Source organism: Selaginella moellendorffii, unplaced genomic scaffold (genome assembly GCF_000143415.4).
Source record: "Selaginella moellendorffii unplaced genomic scaffold, v1.0 SELMOscaffold_140, whole genome shotgun sequence".
Classification (NCBI taxonomy): Eukaryota; Viridiplantae; Streptophyta; class Lycopodiopsida; order Selaginellales; family Selaginellaceae; genus Selaginella; species Selaginella moellendorffii.
In genome coordinates, this window is record NW_003314401.1 from 23,485 (window position 1) to 41,415 (window position 17,931).

The following is a 17,931-nucleotide window of genomic DNA, read 5'->3' on the forward strand; positions in this document are numbered from 1 at the left end:
GTATGATCAGATGACTTCTTCAACATTGTCACCTTTGCAGCTTTAGCTGATTCATGGATGCACGCCATTTGGTCATGCCATCCGCGAGCTCAACTTGACTGACAGTGTTCCATTTGTTGAAGTGTTCCTGCTCATTTCAATCGTTTACTTCCAGAGCTTCACTGCAACCATGAGAATTTTCATGAGGTTTGAAGGTGATGCTTGAGTGTGAGTGTCACAAAATGGCCAGTTGCCAAGGACTTTTTAATTTACAAGTCTGTCAGTCATAAGTTTTTTCCTGGGAATCTTCCTTTTGAGGATGATCACCACAATTGACAAACGAATCGAGACTGATTCGACCACTGGATAGCTTTGATCCGGGCTTCTTCCACGCGCCAATCTTCCTGCTCATCGCATGAACTCTGGCTTTCTCCTCAACCATGCCCAAGCTTCCATAGATGTTGGCCATGAGAACGTAAGTAGCAGCCTGCTTCTCATCCAGCTTCACCAGTGCCTCAAACGCCAGCCTTCCAAATTCCAAGCTCTTCCACTTGTGACACGAGCTCAGCACGATGGTCCATGTCACCACATTCGCTGCGAAAGGCATCGAGTCCGCCATCTCCACCGCCTCCTGGAGTTTGTTTGCCCGGCCTAGCATGTCCACCACGACGTGGTAGTGCTCCATACTCACGCTTGCAGCCTTCCGGGAGCACATCTCCTGGAAGAGCTTCTTCCCTCTTTCAACCAGCCCGGCATGGCAGCACGCGTTCAAGACCGCCAGTGTGGTGATACCATCCGGTTGGAAGCCTTCTGCCACCATCCTTGCAAAGAGCTCGAGGACGGCGTCGGTTTCACCGTGGCGGCTGTAGCCTGTGATGCCATGACACCACATCGTGGCGCTTCATCCTGTCAAACACCCGGCGAGCCTGGAGGACGCTGCCGCACTTGGAGTACATATCCACCAGCGTGCTGCTCACACAGATGTCCGGCTCAAACCCGGCCTTGAAAGCTTCTCGATGAACAGCCATGCCTTTCTCCAGAGCTTTCACCTTGAGGACTTTGCCGTCCTCTCGCAGAGCCAAGTTCGTGCACGCGTGAAGAACTGCCACAAAAGTCTGAGCATTCGGTGCACACCCCGAGGCTTTCATTCTCTCAAACATCCCAAGGGTCAGCTCGCTCTCGCCATTCTGCGCGTAGCCAAACAGGAGAGCGGTCCACGAGACCACGTCCTGAGCCACCATCTTCTCAAACACGATGCGGGAGTCCTCCATGCTTCCGCACTTCGCGTATGTATCCACCAGGACACTTCCCACGAACATCTCCGTTGCAACTCCACTCTTGGCAGCTTCACGATGCACAGCCATGCCTTTCTCCAAGCACTGGATCTTTACACCTGAGTCGTTTGCCACCTCTCTGTCCGTGAGCCCCGTGCAAGCTTTGAGCGCAGCAACAAAAGCCTGCGAATCTGTCCTGCGTCCTTCTTCTTCGCCAAGCATCCGAGCGAAGAGCCGGAGGCCAACCTCATTCTCCCCGTTCGTAGCATAGCCCAGGATCAATGCCGTCCAGGCCACCAAGTTGTGGCTCGGCATTCGATCGAAAACTCTGCGAGCATCCCTCATGCTCCCACACCTGGCATTAATGTCCACCAGCGAGCTCGCCACAAATTTATCCAGCTCGCATCCAAATCCCTCGGCTTGCAAGTGGACAGCCATGACTCTTTCCAGAGTCCTTGTCTTCACCACCTTTCCTCCGAATCTCCTGCCTCGTTGGGAAAGATCCCCATGAGCCTGCCTTTGGAATGGATGTAAGCCACCATGTATCCTGCTTAGAAGGCTAAACACCCCTAAGATCTATGGCTAGTGAGTAGGAGAATGTTGGTACAGATGATAGCATAGCAGCCATGTTTGTCACTCACTTCGTCGACCGGCCACCAATAAACCCTAAACCCTAACAAAACTGCACTCTTCCATGCCGTCTTTTTTATAGAGGTTTGAAATGCCCTCTTGAGACCAAACCTTGTTGATTCTATCCTTATCTTCCAAGAGCTTATATTTGATATGATCCATCGCTATACTCCTCAGGTGCATGGAACTCCAATTTGAGCGCAACATGTCTTGGGACAGCTAGGAGGACACCTCATGATCCTCATGGACGAGTATTTCTTATTCCTCTTTGAGCTTCTCTTAGCTCGAAAGGACGTGAATTTCCCTTGAGAGTGCTGTTGCATCTAAATTATTTATGTTCTCTATAAGATTTAGTGAAAAACTTACTTCTTATCAATAAAGAATGAACATTATTTTTACTTATGATTTTGTGTATAATATTTAACCATGTTTTCAATTTGACTCTTCCTAATATATATCTATAATTATTATTTTTATTATGTTTTGCTACTAGTTTAACAAAATTTAAATATTTATATTGCTTTTTCTTTAGTACTTCTTCATTTAAAAGTGCTATTGGCAGTATCATATATTTCCATTTTCAGAATATTATTTTTAAATATGCTTATAATCAGACCATAAAGACTTCTAAACACCAACCCACATGTCAAACTAATTTTAGATATTGAAACTTCAATTTGATTTTAAAGCACTTAAGAGGATTGTGCATATACAAAAGATCATGATTGCCATCTGTGTGTGTGTGTGTGTGCATGCGCACACATGTGCATTTAATCCTTCTTTTCTTTCTTATTCAATGTCTTAATTTTTTCTTTGTTTCACACATTTCTAGGGCTATAGGGAGCCTTTATTCAAGAATAGCAGAGGGTTGCATACCTGCTGAAATAAAAATCCTGATATGAAGCAAGTTTGCAGAAGAACAATATACTAAAGTTTCCATTTCTCTTCATTTTATTGTTTTCTCACTCCAAATGGATGCACTCATTGCTGGTTCTACCATTCTTTGGGTACATTTTAGGGATTTCATCCACAATTACAATGGATGGAACACTCTAGTATTTCATACTACTTTTTACCAAGACTAGCTCAAAAGGCTAGCTACTATTAGGAATGAGTAAACTCTATGGGACAAATGAAATTTCTGTCTATTGTTAATCTTCAAGTTGTTTCTTCTCTTAAGCATTATAACTAGGGTTAGGCTGGATAGAAGAATCTAATGTCCATTCTCTGCTGCAAGGCAAAGTCTATAAGCCTCAGATAAAGAAGTTTACCTAAATTTCTCCCATTGGGATATGAGCATGAGTGCTTGAATTTCAAATCCAAGCTCCTTAGTAAGAAGGATTTAAAATAAGTTTTCCAGAAATATGATGATAATAATTCAACTTAGTTTTATTCTAGTGTTACTCTTGCAAAAGAATTTATATTTAGCTTTTTGGATAGATAGTTGAGATGGCAGAAGTGTTTTCTCGAGCTCATTTTATCCTAATTGAAAACTACATACCAGAGTCATAAACAGGCTTCAGAGGCAAGAAGTAGATATGTTTAAAGTTCTTTTATTTCCTGATTAATAATTGATTTTGCAGTATAGATCAAAATTATTTCAATGTTATTGTTCCCCAAGACAATAAAAGCAAAGGAAAAAGTGGCTTTGCCTTTGAACTTTTCATCAACTCTCTTCCAACATAAATCAGCCAATATTGCCATAGATATTGAATGCAAAGTTTAGTAAGTCATTTTTTTTAAGAAGAAAATACTTTTAATATTCTTTATAGGCAACCTCTTTCACAAAAGTCAAAAACTTTAGCAAACATGGTTATGCAACACTTTTGCCATGAAGGTGGTTATATCCTTGATTTCTTTAGTGGCATAGAGGCTTTTTTATTTGTTGCTTGACACAATAGTCATAATGCTTTTGGATTAGATTGTGATCTTGGCATTATGCAATAATTTAGTGTATTATTATGAAGAATATGCCACCCCACATGAAGGTTGTAACTAAGTTCATGGAGAGGCATCCAAAACATTATAACATGCACATTAAGTAAAAGTTAGCTTTCATATCAAAACTCATTGATAATCATGCATGAGAGAAGAAGAGAGAAAAACAAAAAAGGTGAGAGAGAAGAAGAAAGCAAATTAGTTCTTCTATATGTATGGATTGTATATAGATTTGAGATATAAATTATTGTAGTTATAATAATATATCTGATATTAAATAATATACAATATAAAGTATAGTTGTAGTATAATTATAATGAGGAAATATTTTATAATATTTTATGTCATTATATTATTATTATAATGACAGCCTGATATCTGGTTCGCTACGTTTTGCCTTTTGAAGGTTGATTGCATTGGGAGTTTCATTACCGGCTGGGGTCCTGGAGACATTACAAGGATTAGAGAACGAGTCAGACTTTGTAAAGTATATAAAACGTACTTGTAAGCTTTATGACCTATGATTTTTGACACTCATAAACTTCCATATGAATTCTTCCAGTTGTATCGGGAGTCCAATCTTGGGGAGTTTACAGCTAGAGGCTCACTTTTCTCAGTTTTTTTTCCCTTGCCGGTGACTGTTGGCAACTCAAGACACTGCCAAGCAATTGGCACTAAGAATTCTCGGTTGGTTTTGGAGCTCCAGTAGCTCATCTGGAATAGTCGAGTACCACAAAAGCGAGAAGAAACTGGCAAGTACCTTCTTTGGGGTCGTGAAGCTGATACTCCGCCGCTAGACTTCATGCAAGCTTCAATCCTTGCACAGTTTGCTCACTATCAATGTCCGAGTTGCGTACGTACTCTAATGCTTAGTTAGGCACTTTACCGGTACCACACCCTCCTTTGGGACTGGAGCCGGAGCTGGAGCTGGAACCTCGATTGAGAAAGGGATCATGAACTCCAAGCCAGTGTATGGCTGCAAGGCCCTGGGAGGTAGTTCTCCAAAATGCAGCACAATGTTCACGGTCAGTTCAGCAGGTGGCTTTGGTTCGTTGGCCTGGAAAGAAACAAAGGGCTATGCAACAGAGGAGCTCCATATCTTCCCAAAACCATTTTTTATAAGTTTCTATTTCCATCAAAACTTGAAGTCCACTTTCTTTGTGCGAGAATCTTTCTCGGCCTTGCGCTTTCGTTTCTTCGGAAACGTATGTAAAAGCTTAGGCAATTCGCAAAAAAAACATGTAAGTTTCTTTCATTTACCGCAGCAACCATGTTGCTTTTCTGCTGCTACTCTTCAAACCTGTGAAGTACTCAAAAGGAAAGCGAATGAAGCAGGAAAACGTCCACAAACCTTGCATGTTTCAGGCAGTAGAGTATTTGGAATTCCCGTCGAAGCAAATGAAATGGCAACTTTTCCGCTTTCCCTGCAGCGACATGCATAATTTCAGAGCCGAGAAAAAACTACCTATGAGTTCCGAGAAATGCAGATCATCTCATCCAATGCAACACAAAAATTGTAGCTTCTAAAAATGGAAGTCCCTGCCTCTTCCTCTAGACGATTGAATTTGTCAAAAATCCGCTGGAACTCCACAAATCCATGGCCCGAAGGGAGATATGTCTAGAACATATTCAATCTCCACGCTTTTGACATTCTGCTGGAGCAAAGCAAGCAATTCATAACGCAAAACCGAGACTACCTTGCTCTAGCCGCCCAGCAGGGGTCTTCCTTCTTCTGCATCGTTCTGCCACTTCTCAGCCAACTCCCGATCAAACAAACCATAATATTAATAATAGTAATTTCTGTTAAAGAAATAGAAAATTAATTTAAGCTACAGTATTGTTTATATACATTCTAATATGGGTTATTGAGGAGCTCAAAAACCTCTCAGCAACCTGGTCTTCGTACTCTGCTGGGATTGGATAACCAGCTGCCTGCAACGCCTCTCAAGGATTTTCTCTTAATTTTGGGAATGGTGGGAGATTAGCAGGTTAATCCACTTCAATGGCTGAACTAAGACAACACTCAATCGGTGTTTGATGTTTGATATCATTTGTGGCGTCACTCTTTGCTGTTGGTTTTAGATCTACAATGAGGAAAGAAGGTTTGCACGTCATGAATACCTGCCAGAAGACGAAGGTTATCCTCACTGTGTCCTTGCCCGCCATTCACCAGAAGATGCATATGGTAGTATTCACCACTTAAACGTTTTTTTAGAGACTCAGAAAACTTGCAGGATCTTGTGCAATTCATGGACAGAGAGAGGACCCATAGAGGACACACGCAAAAAGCTACCACCAGATGTGGTGCAACAGCAGCAGGATCAAGGTGTTAAGTTGCCAACAATTTCTCGGCAGGCACAAGACCAGGAGCTCTTGGGAGGAGCCTTCTTAGCTTGTCAAGGTTCACGGCAGCAAGTATCCAGGACTGCCAGACGAAGAGCCAGAGACTTGCCAGATGTCCTTTCGTTCTTGTCATGTTGGTCGTGTTGTTTGAGCGGGTCAAGCTCACCATTCCCGGACGATCCGAGCGTCACTGCCCACATAGCATGGGATTGATCGCTAGGTTTTTTCCTTCGCTTGGTAATCATCTCCGAATCGAAGCATGGTTTTTCTCAATTGCAAACCTGGTGAGGACGACAATCCTTTTTTCCCCGCTGGCGTGTTTGCGTCCGGGAGTTTGTAAACCGCCACTGCTTCTCCGCCAGCTCCTCGCCAAGTACATAAAAATTAATTCTTTATTGTAAAAACCAGGAATGCACATACCCCCTAGTGTGATTTAGTCACTATCAAAACCAAATACTTCTGGCTCTCGCCATGTGGTCCCTTCGTACTCTGCTGGGATCGGATAACCAGATGCCTTCAACGCCTCCCTAGTCTCAGGCACCTGGAGTATCTGAAGCCTGTCATGGATGGCCCCGAACCAGGGGAAAGTGGTATACGTGCCTTGCGACCCAATTGCAAGGCTGGTGCCACTCAGCCCAAACTCGTTGCAGGAGAACACGATAACAGCATCTCCATGCGAGGCAGGCCACGCCTTCACACGATCATTGTCCGGGTAGCCGAGCCTCGCCACAACCTCATCCCTCATATTGCAGTGGAGTAGAACCTGGAGGGTGTTGACCTCCAGCCGCGTGGACCGATACAACTTGGGCTCCCAATCTCCAAACCCCACGCAGTAAGATGGGAAAGCCTTGACCGCCATGTCTGCCACCATCGTCCCTGGGCTCTCGGTGCACGCGGGTGAAAGGATGATCCCCTCCACCTCCTTCCTTCCTTCCTTGAGGAAAGGAAACACAAGCCTGATCTTGTCTCCAGCCTTGTAAATCTTGGTGGAGGGAACTTCTTCTTCTTCTGCGACTGTGAGGCAACACAAGCCCTCCCCAATAAGGACGGCCTTGTTGCCCTGGTCATCCCTTCCCAGAATCTCTGCAGCTTCCTCAACAGCAAAATCCCAATCGGACAAACCCAACCAAGCTTTTGCTATTCTCGCAAAAGGCTTCTTCACCCACGAAGAAGAATGCTTCAAACCAAGGTGTGACCTCACCTTGTCGACGTTCACAATCCATTCCCCAAAACGCGGCGGGAAGGGCTTCCATCCGGTGCCAGGCTCCGCCAAATCCTTGCGCCCCATTCTAAAATGACAACCCTAAACTTGCAAATTTATAGAGATTTGAGGTTGCTACTGGGTCATGCATACTATTCTCCCCATGACAGGCTTCAGATACTCCAGGTGCCCAGCAGAGTACGAATGATCCTTTATGCTTTATGTCTTAAGAGACTTACTGGAGCGGTATGTCTCGAATTGTACTTGTTTCATTCTTTTTTCTGTTTTTTATTCTTTTGGAATAGGTGATCAAGTGATTGTACACTTGATTCTTAGACAAATTTTGTGCACCTCATCTGAGTGGCTTTGCTCAGTGAATGCTGAAGATGCTGTGGAAACTGAATGTGTCTGTGCATTTTCCTGAGGACAACCAGTGGATGGAAGAGCCCCATTTGAAATTTTTGAGACTAGACAATTTGACAAAGTTACTTTTGATTTCACTATATATATGTATGCATAAAGAGGTGGGCTTTCTATCTATCCTCCCATTATCTTTTAGTCTTCTTACTCCCTGCCCCACTCTGACTGCTCGCTTGAGGTAAGTATGCTATGATCTTGTCCTAAAGCAAAATTAAGCATTTGGGCATCTAAGGGCCTTTGTGGTTCTCTAGTATCTTAATAACTATTGACTAACAACCTTTACTGAGCTAAAGGGAATTAACACCTCCATTTCCACACTAAATCTACAAATCTAGTATCTTGGTAATTATTGATTAACAACCTCTACTGAGCCAAGGAGAACCAGCACCTTTAATTCAATCCAATCTACTAATCCTTCCATTGTGTAGACAAATTATTCCATATGAGGCAACACCCGTGTGTGGTAGTCATATGTACCGTAGTCGCACAATGAATACCTTTGTCCATGGATAATTCACATAAGAGGGTAATTATTGACTAACAACCTCTACTAAGCCAACACCTCCATTTCTGCACTAAATCTACCAATCCGGTATCTTGGTAACTTTTGATTAACAACCCCTATTGAGCCAAGGGGAACCAGCACCTTTAATTCAATCCAATCTACCAATCCTTCCATTATGTAGACAAGCTATTCCATGTGGGTAACTATTAGCTAACAACCTCTACTGAGCCAGCACCTCCATTTCTACATTAAATCTACCAATCCGGTATCTTGGTAACTTTTGACTAACAACCCCTATTGAGCCAAGGGGAACCAGCACCTCCAATCCAATCCAATAGGCAACACCCATGTGTGGTAGTCACATGTACCGTAGTCCCACGGTAGATACCTTCGTCCGTGGATACTTTACACAAGAGAGTAACTATTGACTCTATTTCTGCACTAAATCTACCAATTCGGTATCTTGGTAACTTTTGACTAACAACCCCTATTGAGCCAAGGGGAACCAACACCTCCAATTCAATCCAATCTACCAATTTTTCTATTGTGTAGACAAGCTATTGCATGTGAGGTAACACCCGTGTGTGGTAGTCACACAGTGGATACCTTCGTCCGTGGATACTTCACAACCCCTATTGAGCCAAGGGGAACCAGCACCTCTAATCCAATCCAATCTACCAATCTTTCCACCAATCCGGTATCTTGGTAACTTTTGACTAACAACTCCTATTGAGCCAAGGGGAATCAACACCTCCAATTCAATCCAATCTACCAATCTTTCCAATCTACCAATCTTTCCATTGTGTAGACAAGCTATTCCATGTGAGGTAACACCCGTGTGTGGTAGTCACACAGTGGATACTTTCGTCCATAGATACTTCACAACCTCTATTGAGCCAAGGGGAACCAGCACCTTCAATCCAATCCAATCTACCAATCTTTCCATTGTGTAGACAAACTATTCCATGTGAGGAAACACCCGTGTGTGGTAGTCACAGAGTGGATACTTTCGTCCTCTATTGAGCCAAGGGGAACCAGCACCTTCAATCCAATCCAATCTACCAATCTTTCCATTGTGTAGACAAACTATTCCATGTGAGGAAACACCCGTGTGTGGTAGTCACAGAGTGGATACTTTCGTCCATGGATACTTCACAACCCCTATTGAGCCAAGGGGAACCACACCTCCAATCCAATCCAATCTACCAATCTTTCGATTGTGTAGACAAACTATTCCATGTGAGGAAACATCCGTATGTGGTAGTCACACGGTGGATACCTTCGTCTGTAGATACTTCAGAGAAGAGGAAAGATGTACGCATGGATGCTCAATACATATGATTTCGGCAATGATGAATACCTTTGTCCGTGGATACTTCACACAAGAAGAAAGACATACGCATGGATGCTCAATACATATGATTTCAGGTAGGAATACCTTGCTCAAGGGTATATTATACTTTTAAATAGCCACTAATCAATATAAATAGCCACTAATAAATGGGAATTGAACCTATGCCATTTGCTTTGATACCACATGTAATGCACCTTATCTCTCTCCCCTTAAGCCAACTGAAAAAGGGATGATTGCTTGATGAGAGAGCCCTTAGTGGCTATTTTATCCCTATTTATCCCTCAAGGTTCCAAGGATCCACGGTGACAGTATATCCAAATTTCATCCCATAATTACATGCACTACAAATACCCTTCTTGATACTGCTGGGAAAGAAAAAGGCTAAAAGAGATAATTCACCAGTTAGATTAACCAATAATATAGTATGTCGCTATTTGCTGTAGCAATTTCCCATTGCCTATGTTTTTGGAAACCACTCGAATTTGTAATCCCCACTCAACCTTAGTAGAATAAAGTCTAAGCTAAAAAAGAAAGATATGTTTGTCTAAGAAGACTCAGAAAAACTTTTACTTGCATCAGATATATATAGGCAACCACTACCTGGAAGTTTTCGGCTGGGATAAGCCTACCATCTCATGACTCGAAATCCAAACCTTCTCTGCTGATTTATACTTTCTCATGTTTCGAAAACATAAATACAATAAAAGAATAATGTTTGGAAGGCTAAAAACCTGGCCAACATCCCAAGATTTATGGCTCATGTGCTTGTAAGTGAGTAGGAGAATGTTGGTACAAACAACAGCACAGCGGCCACGCTTGTCACTCACTTCATCGACCATGAATTCTAGTGATTGCCAATAAACCTTAAACCGTAACAAAATCGAGTGCGAGGTAATGAGGTCTTTCTCTAGGATGCATCCTTGATGACTCTGTTCTTCCATGCTGTTTTTTTTAGAGGTTTAAGGATTTTTTTAGAGGTTTTCTCTTATTTTCACTTGTTTTTTCTCCATTTTATCTCTTTTTGTTTTAGTATCTAGTTCTTTTGTCAACTTCTCCCATATGGTTTCCTTTTAACTCTAGAACTCAACACTTTCTTTTTTCTTCATCTTCTCTTTTCTTCGTTTTTCTTTAGTCTTTTTTCCTCACAACAGTTGTCAACACAGGGCATCATATTGGAGTCTACACCAATACTTAGGCCTTGTGTTCTCTACAACAGAGTTAACACATTCTTTAGATGGTTAGAGTTGAGCAAGATTCTCTAAAATATAAAAATATCTCTTTATGAACTCTCTGCCCTAAAAAATGGGGAATATACCCCTGTGCCCATACCCTTAGAATATTCAAACAATAGAGAGTTGGATTTTAGAGTATGATAGAGTGTTTTTCCCGCTGTTGAGAGGCTTCCTTCTCAACATTAACATAACAAACTAGTATGTCATGGATACCCTTGGCTATCTGTAATGGGATTAAACATGTGTTACACTCGCTAAATTCAAAGTCTATATAGAATTATAAATTTGTATAGTCTAGTAAGCTTATTGGTTATATGGCCATTCCTCCAAAGACTAATGATGCTTGAATATGTCTAGGATGACTTGGCAATTTAGCCTACTTAAACCATGATCTATTTCATTTAGCCTTGATGGTGGCTGCTCCTTTCAAGTGAGTAACCCAAGAACCTTCTTCTTTTTCAGCTTCCTCTCAACAATTAGACAAAAATCCCTCAAATCCACTATACTTTCCCATCACTTACAAATTGCCCTTAATCCTCTAAGACCATATTGGGACAGAATATACAGTAGACACACACATGTATAGGGATACAATACTTATATACTCCTTGCTTTCACAAGTCACGGTAGTGACTATGCTTCAACAGGGATTAACAATTTCTCATAAGGACAAATAGATTTTGGAGGGAGGAACTTATACAAGAATTCCATGATCAAGAAATAAAGCATCACAGCAAGGATATCCCCAAGGCTAGTACATGCCCTACATATGGTCAGCTTTGGCTGGAAGTTGAGGGCAGTGGTGTTTGCACTCTTGATGTTTTTGTTGTGGTTGGCTGCAATAGGTATGCATCATTAGATTAGTTTCCCGATGACAACACTAACAATCCCTATGGGACATTGGGGAATGTTCATATATATTTAACCATTACAATCACTTCATCTCCCTTCCTGGGAATGTAGGTCAAATGGCTTTTGGCCTGCCATGGTTGTGGTCACCAAGATTGTCCTGACATCCATTCAAACAGGAAAAATCGTCGCAAACTGTGTCATCTCATCTACGAGCTGATGCTTTCTGTGTACCTGAACAAAGACAACATGCCGACCTATAAAAGTCTATGTGCTAGAATTCATCCAACGGTTCATGATATGTCAGAACTACTTAAACAGCAGCCACGCCATATTCTCGTTTAAACCCGGGGCATGAAGCGCCCGCGACGGCCACTGGAGCTGGAGGATGGAATCTCAGATGCCGACGACGACGACGATGTTGGGCGCAAGGCAAGCACGAGGTAGCTGCATTTCCAGTGATTCTATTCTTCATTTCTAGCGATCATTCTCTTCCAGGGTGGATTCTAGCCTTGATCCGATCGATAGTGATACCACGTCCGAGGTAACGAGACATAGCCTGGCCCTTCTCTTTCTTCTCCTCTCATTGATTGTTTTTCTAGGATGCATCCTTGACCAATCTTTCTGTGCAAGAGCTTCAAGAGTTTAGCAGCGACGGCGGTGATCTTCCGGCAGAAACCTCGTCAAAGTTTAAGTCAGTGGCTCTTCCATGCCGTCCTTGACGTTTCTTTGATTCGTAAAGGTTTGAAGCACTCTTGGCACAACTGGGAGGGCGCCACAATCACTTGAGCTCAGACATGAAACCAGCTGGTATGTCTTTCCCTGTTTTGTTCTCTTCGACATGATCATGGTTCCTTGCTTTAGATGGTTCTCTCACTTTACGAGTGCTCGAGAAATCGTCGCCTGAGGCACATCTCACATCCACAAAGTGCGAGGTTTTGGAGACCTTCGAAGCTGTCACCGCTATTTTCGACAGCCTTTCTCCCGATGTACAGGTCGGATGTGTTGTATCCATCCATCCTCCATGGGAAGGAAAGATCTTCGCTGAGGACAGTCTCTCTAATTTTGTGCCGTTTTTATTTTCAACCCAGGCACGAAGTAGCGAGTGTTAAAGGACATGGAAGAGTACTTCTCGTTCCTCGTTTTGAGCTTCTCTTGGCCCAAAAGGACGTGGATTTCCCTTGAAAGTACAGTCGAAACTTCTCCTGCTGATTTTTTATTTTTATTTTTATTTTATGTTTTGTTTCAGGCTAACGTGAACGCACGTCCTTTGACACAGTAACAAAAAAAGTCTTGGTAAAGACGACTTGACGAAAAAAGCAAGTTCGACGATCCTGCCACGCCAGTCAATGATACACACTGACCTTGAAACTCTCTACGAGCCCCGCGTGGATTGCGAGATCATTGGCCGTCGCCGTCAACTAGCCTGAACATCCAAAAGCTCTAAGACACATCGAATTTCCGAACTCTCTACGCATCCTTCGAAGAGTCAAAGCAGGCAGCTTCTTCCCGCTTATTTAAGCAGACCAAGCAATGTGCTCGACTCACAGACTACAACAATGGCTTCGCTTTCCGTGAATCAAGTGAATGATTGGCTCAAGGCTCAAGAAATTACGCTCTCTCTGGATGTGGTAGCAGCTGCAAAATCACAGTTGGAGTTCCTTTCGCTGGTACATGCCAATTTCAAGCTGTTTGAGAGGCCTGTTCTGGAAAGGGCAATTGAGAGGTGAGATATTTACTTGTTTGATCTAGTTTGCTGATTTCTTCTTGGATTCTAGGTACCAGTACTGCTGCCTTCCGCTGCTAGCAAATTCTTCTGGGACTTTTGTCCCGCCACTCGACTGCGGCTGGATATGGCATTGCCATCGCTTGAATCCTGTGAGTGTGGCTATTCATTATCTGTCCACTTCAATCTACTAAAGTTACGTGTCTGACTAGGTTCAATATGCTGACGACTGTAAGAGATTGTTCGGTAAAATTGTGGAGGGACCTTCTTTGGCGAGGCACAGAAATGATCTCCAACAAAGCGCCAGTACATGGGCTTCGAATTTTCCAGACGAACCATACACTCTTGACATTTACGCGATATACCGAAAGACCAACCAATATCTTTTATGACTTGGCAGAAGCAGCTCTCAGGCAGAAAAGTTTCTACTATCAGGCAAGTGATGATCTTTCCTTGGAAGCAAATTAACTTTGAGTACGCAGGTTTCTGAGCCGCATTACCTGGACGAGAGCTTCTTGGTAGCTGCTGTTGCACGTTACAAGGCGTTTCTCCATCTCGTACGCACGTCTGGCACATCAACATTTTTCGTTCCCACTTACGACATCGATTTAATATGGCATACACATCAGCTTCACCCTGTGAGCTACCACAACGATCTCACACAGGTACTGGGAAGGATCTTCGAGCATGACGACACAGATAGCAACCGAGATTCCGGAGGAAAACTGGACAATGGATTCACAAAGACTCGATCTATGTGGGAAGACACGTATGGCCTTCCATACGAGAAAGCAGGGTGCATGTATAGAGGGGAGCCACCAGCATCCATTCCCGGAACACGTGCTTATGATCCAGCCAAGCTCGCCAGGCTCGCTAGTAAAAACGATTATGACTTGGCTGAGCGAAAGACCATTCAGGTATTGGAGTTCGCAGTCTTATTGTCAATCTCGTCTGATCCGATTCTATTCGATTTATGCAGGTTCATCTCTCCGTAAGAGGTACCAGAGGTTTGCCAGACGATAGGACCATCTACTACGTGATAAGCTCGTTAAACCATCAAAAGTATCTGAATCTCGAGAGCCAACGAGGGAAGGCTTCCTCTCATCTGAGCGTAGTCTCAACCATAACAGCTGAACTCTCCACCGAAGGGCTGGTGCTCGCAGTTCGACAGAAGCGCTTTTTGATATCCAAAACCGTGGGCCTGCTCCTGATTCCATGGAAAACTGTCATCCGCTCGGAAACGCAATCACTCAGCGGCTGGTTTCCATTGCTGGAGACAAAGAAGGACCGAGAAGTGTCGGTGCTGGTTTACATCTCCGTTACTCCTCCAGTCACTGCGCCTTATCTCTTCAGAAGCGTGAGAGTGAGAGACACGGGAGACGACTGTGCCACTCACAGCCTCCACAGTCACAGAGAAGGCATGTGGATAACAAGGAATGTTTTCGACCACACCGTTGCAGGTTTGCAAATTGAGCCACTTTTTCTAGAACTAATGTGGCAACTTTTGCTTTAGATACAAGGGTGGGGGGCTTTTGCTAAGGAGCATTCTCGACACCGATAAAGTTATCCATGTTCACAAAGGAGGGTGGACATACGACGGTTCTTACAACACTGGCTCCGTAAATGGTATGAGCATCTTCTGGACATGTTTTGCAAAAGATTTATGGTGTTGCTTTGTTTTCTCAGGTGAAATTCTAGGATCTGCATGGCAACTAGACAAACCATCTTCAGTGTCTAGGAGATGGTCTCTAATGAACGGGAAGGCTATTTTAACTGTTAACAGAGATGTCAAGGATAAGCACTGGAACATGAAACCACAGCTCCGCGTTGAAATGAAATCCCACGACTGTCCGGTGAGTTCGTCTGCATATATAGTGGTACAGATTCTCTGATATAGTGGCTGATTCTCTGGAAAACTTGATTGTAGATCATGCTCTTCTCGGGGCGTCACCTGGAATTTGCTGTTCCTGGTGCATCCGAGCGACAGGAAGCGTGGTTTGTGACAATGGTAAGATTCACAAGAGACGCTCCTCAAGGCAAGGCGACAGCTCTTTTCAACTGGCGGTCTGGTGGCATGCAGGTAGACTTTAATCGAAGTTTAGCTCCAATTTTGTGATTTGATTTGTCTCAGGTTGATCGCAATGAGGATGTGCTGCTTGTGCTTCTTTTATCGGCAACCATAAGCATGTCCGTGTCGGATATGCTCGGCAAAGCCATTCCTTCGTGGACGAGGACGAGTAAACGAGTGATCGTCTCAGAAGAAGAACAAGATCATTGGGGTGAGAAACAAGTTTCTTTGCACGCAAATTCTAAGAACATTGCTGCTTGACCAGGTGCTGTGACAGTTGATCGCCGTCGCCGCGACGGTGGTGACGGTGGTGACGGTGGCGGTGATGTTGGTTGTGGTGATGGTTGTGATGGTGATGGCCAGTGCTGGTATGACGAAGGTGGTTCGTATTGTGGCGGAGGTGGTGGTGGCGGAGGCGGGTGTGGCATCAGCGGAGGTGGGGGATGTGGTGGAGCAGGAGGTGGCGGAGGGGGAGGAGGAGGTTGTGGAGGAGGTGGCGGAGGCGGTGGTGGTGGGTGTGGCGGAGGAGGAGGTGGTGGAGGCGGTGGAGGCGGTGGTTGTGGTGGCGGTGGCGGGGGGGCCGGCGGCGGCGGCGGCGGCGGGGGTATTTAGATGTTTATAAATCGTGTTTTTTCTGCCTGATTACAAACAGCTTTATTTATTTAAAGAAATTCATTTTATGCTTTTGTTTCTTGCCGCTTTTGCCTATATAGCAACACACCCAACAAAGATCCCGGCTTTCTGCTCCTCGCAACAGACTACAGTGTTGGAGCACTGATTCACAGCGACAACATTAAAGCACTTGAGAATGTCTGCGTCAATCTCTACAGGAATTCCTTCAGAAGCGTCAATGTCGTTGCAACAGAGTGTGGTACCCTTGTTACATACTTCTGTTTCTGCGGATGCAGTGTGCGTAAGGCATGCTGCCAGGACAAAGAACGCAAGAACAAGCTGAGTAGAGGAAGCCATTTCACTGTTCCTTTCCTGGAGTTAGAGGGTCTTTAAATAAGGGCTGGCTTGTATGATCAGATGACTTCTTCAACATTGTCACCTTTGCAGCTTTAGCTGATTCATGGATGCACGCCATTTGGTCATGCCATCCGCGAGCTCAACTTGACTGACAGTGTTCCATTTGTTGAAGTGTTCCTGCTCATTTCAATCGTTTACTTCCAAAGCTTCACTGCAACCATGAGAATTTTCATGAGGTTTGAAGGTGATGCTTGAGTGTGAGTGTCACAAAATGGCCAGTTGCCAGGGACTTTTTAATTTACAAGTCTGTCAGTCATAAGTTTTTTCCTGGGAATCTTCCTTTTGAGGATGATCACCACAATTGACAAACGAATCGAGACTGATTTGACCACTGGATAGCTTTGATCCGGGCTTCTTCCACGCGCCAATCTTCCTGCTCATCGCATGAACTCTAGCTTTCTCCTCAACCATGCCCAAGCTTCCATAGATGTTGGCCATGAGAACGTAAGTAGCAGCCTGCTTCTCATCCAGCTTCACCAGTGCCTCAAACGCCAGCCTTCCAAATTCCAAGCTCTTCCACTTGTGACACGAGCTCAGCACGATGGTCCATGTCACCACATTCGCTGCGAAAGGCATCGAGTCCGCCATCTCCACCGCCTCCTGGAGTTTGTTTGCCCGGCCTAGCATGTCCACCATGACGTGGTAGTGCTCCATAGTCACGCTTGCAGCCTTCCGGGAGCACAGCTCCTGGAAGAGCTTCCTCCCTCTTTCAACCAGCCCGGCATGGCAGCACGCGTTCAAGACCGCCAGTGTGGTGATGCCATCCGGTTGGAAGCCTTCTTCCACCATCCTTGCAAAGAGCTCGAGGACGGCGTCGGTTTCACCGTGGCGGCTGTAGCCTGTGATGAGCGAGTTCCACGAGATTATATCCCGGGCTCTTGTTCTAGCGGAATCGAAAACCTGGTGAGCCACGACCATGCTCCCGCACTTGCCGTAGAAATCCACCACCGAGTTCGTGACAAGCCTGCCAGCCTCGAGTCCACACCGGCATATATCTGCATGGATCTTCTTTCCAAACTCGAGCGATGCAACTGTGGAGCAGGCCTTCAGCACGGCAACGAACGTCTGATCGTCGGGCTGGCAACGTTTCTCTTCAAGCCTCATCTTTGTGAAGAGCTCCAGTGCCATATCTCCCTCGTCGTTTTGAGCACAGCCGAGTATGAGCGCTGTCCATGACACCACATCGTGGCGCTTCATCCTGTCAAACACCCGGCGAGCCTGGAGGACGCTGCCGCACTTGGAGTACATATCCACCAGCGTGCTGCTCACACAGATGTCCGGCTCAAACCCGGCTTTGAAAGCTTCCCGATGAACAGCCATGCCTTTCTCCAGAGCTTTCACCTTGAGAACTTTGCCGTCCTCTTCAATGCTGTCCTCTCGCAG

The 17,931-nt window shown here is 44.5% G+C and overlaps 3 protein-coding genes, 2 long non-coding RNA genes and 1 pseudogene across 5 annotated transcripts in view; 3 read left to right on the forward strand and 3 right to left on the reverse strand.

Moving 5' to 3' along the window:
* Nucleotides 1-102, forward strand: part of LOC112343244 — a 3,801-nt pseudogene extending 3,699 nt beyond the window's left edge.
* A 728-nt stretch (nt 103-830) lies between these two features.
* Nucleotides 831-1,691, reverse strand: LOC112343245 (pentatricopeptide repeat-containing protein At2g03880, mitochondrial-like). Its single transcript, XM_024666390.1, has one exon. The coding sequence runs from the start codon at nt 1,689-1,691 to the stop codon at nt 831-833; it is 861 nt and encodes a 286-aa protein (XP_024522158.1).
* Nucleotides 1,692-12,074: 10,383 nt separating this feature from the next.
* On the forward strand, nt 12,075-12,344 carry LOC112343233. Its single transcript, XR_002991202.1, has 3 exons — nt 12,075-12,168; nt 12,224-12,269; nt 12,328-12,344. It is a non-coding gene; the product is annotated as an uncharacterized LOC112343233 (long non-coding RNA).
* Nucleotides 12,345-13,001: 657 nt separating this feature from the next.
* Nucleotides 13,002-13,601, reverse strand: LOC112343234. Its single transcript, XR_002991203.1, has 2 exons — nt 13,465-13,601; nt 13,002-13,392 (listed from the first exon to the last, which is right to left on the reverse strand). It is a non-coding gene; the product is annotated as an uncharacterized LOC112343234 (long non-coding RNA).
* A 959-nt stretch (nt 13,602-14,560) lies between these two features.
* LOC112343246 lies at nt 14,561-16,474 on the forward strand. The gene is made up of 7 exons (XM_024666391.1): nt 14,561-14,911; nt 14,965-15,077; nt 15,138-15,304; nt 15,379-15,531; nt 15,583-15,730; nt 15,785-16,000; nt 16,350-16,474. The coding sequence occupies exons 1-7, from the start codon at nt 14,667-14,669 to the stop codon at nt 16,472-16,474; spliced, it is 1,167 nt and encodes a 388-aa protein (XP_024522159.1). The 5' UTR covers nt 14,561-14,666.
* A 276-nt stretch (nt 16,475-16,750) lies between these two features.
* LOC112343247 (pentatricopeptide repeat-containing protein At1g11290, chloroplastic-like) overlaps nt 16,751-17,931 on the reverse strand; it is a 2,515-nt gene continuing 1,334 nt past the window's right edge. Inside the window, exon 2 of the mRNA XM_024666392.1 lies at nt 16,751-17,917. Within this exon, the coding sequence (XP_024522160.1) occupies nt 16,798-17,917 (1,120 nt within the window). The 3' untranslated portion in view covers nt 16,751-16,797. The remainder of the gene's footprint in view (nt 17,918-17,931) is intronic.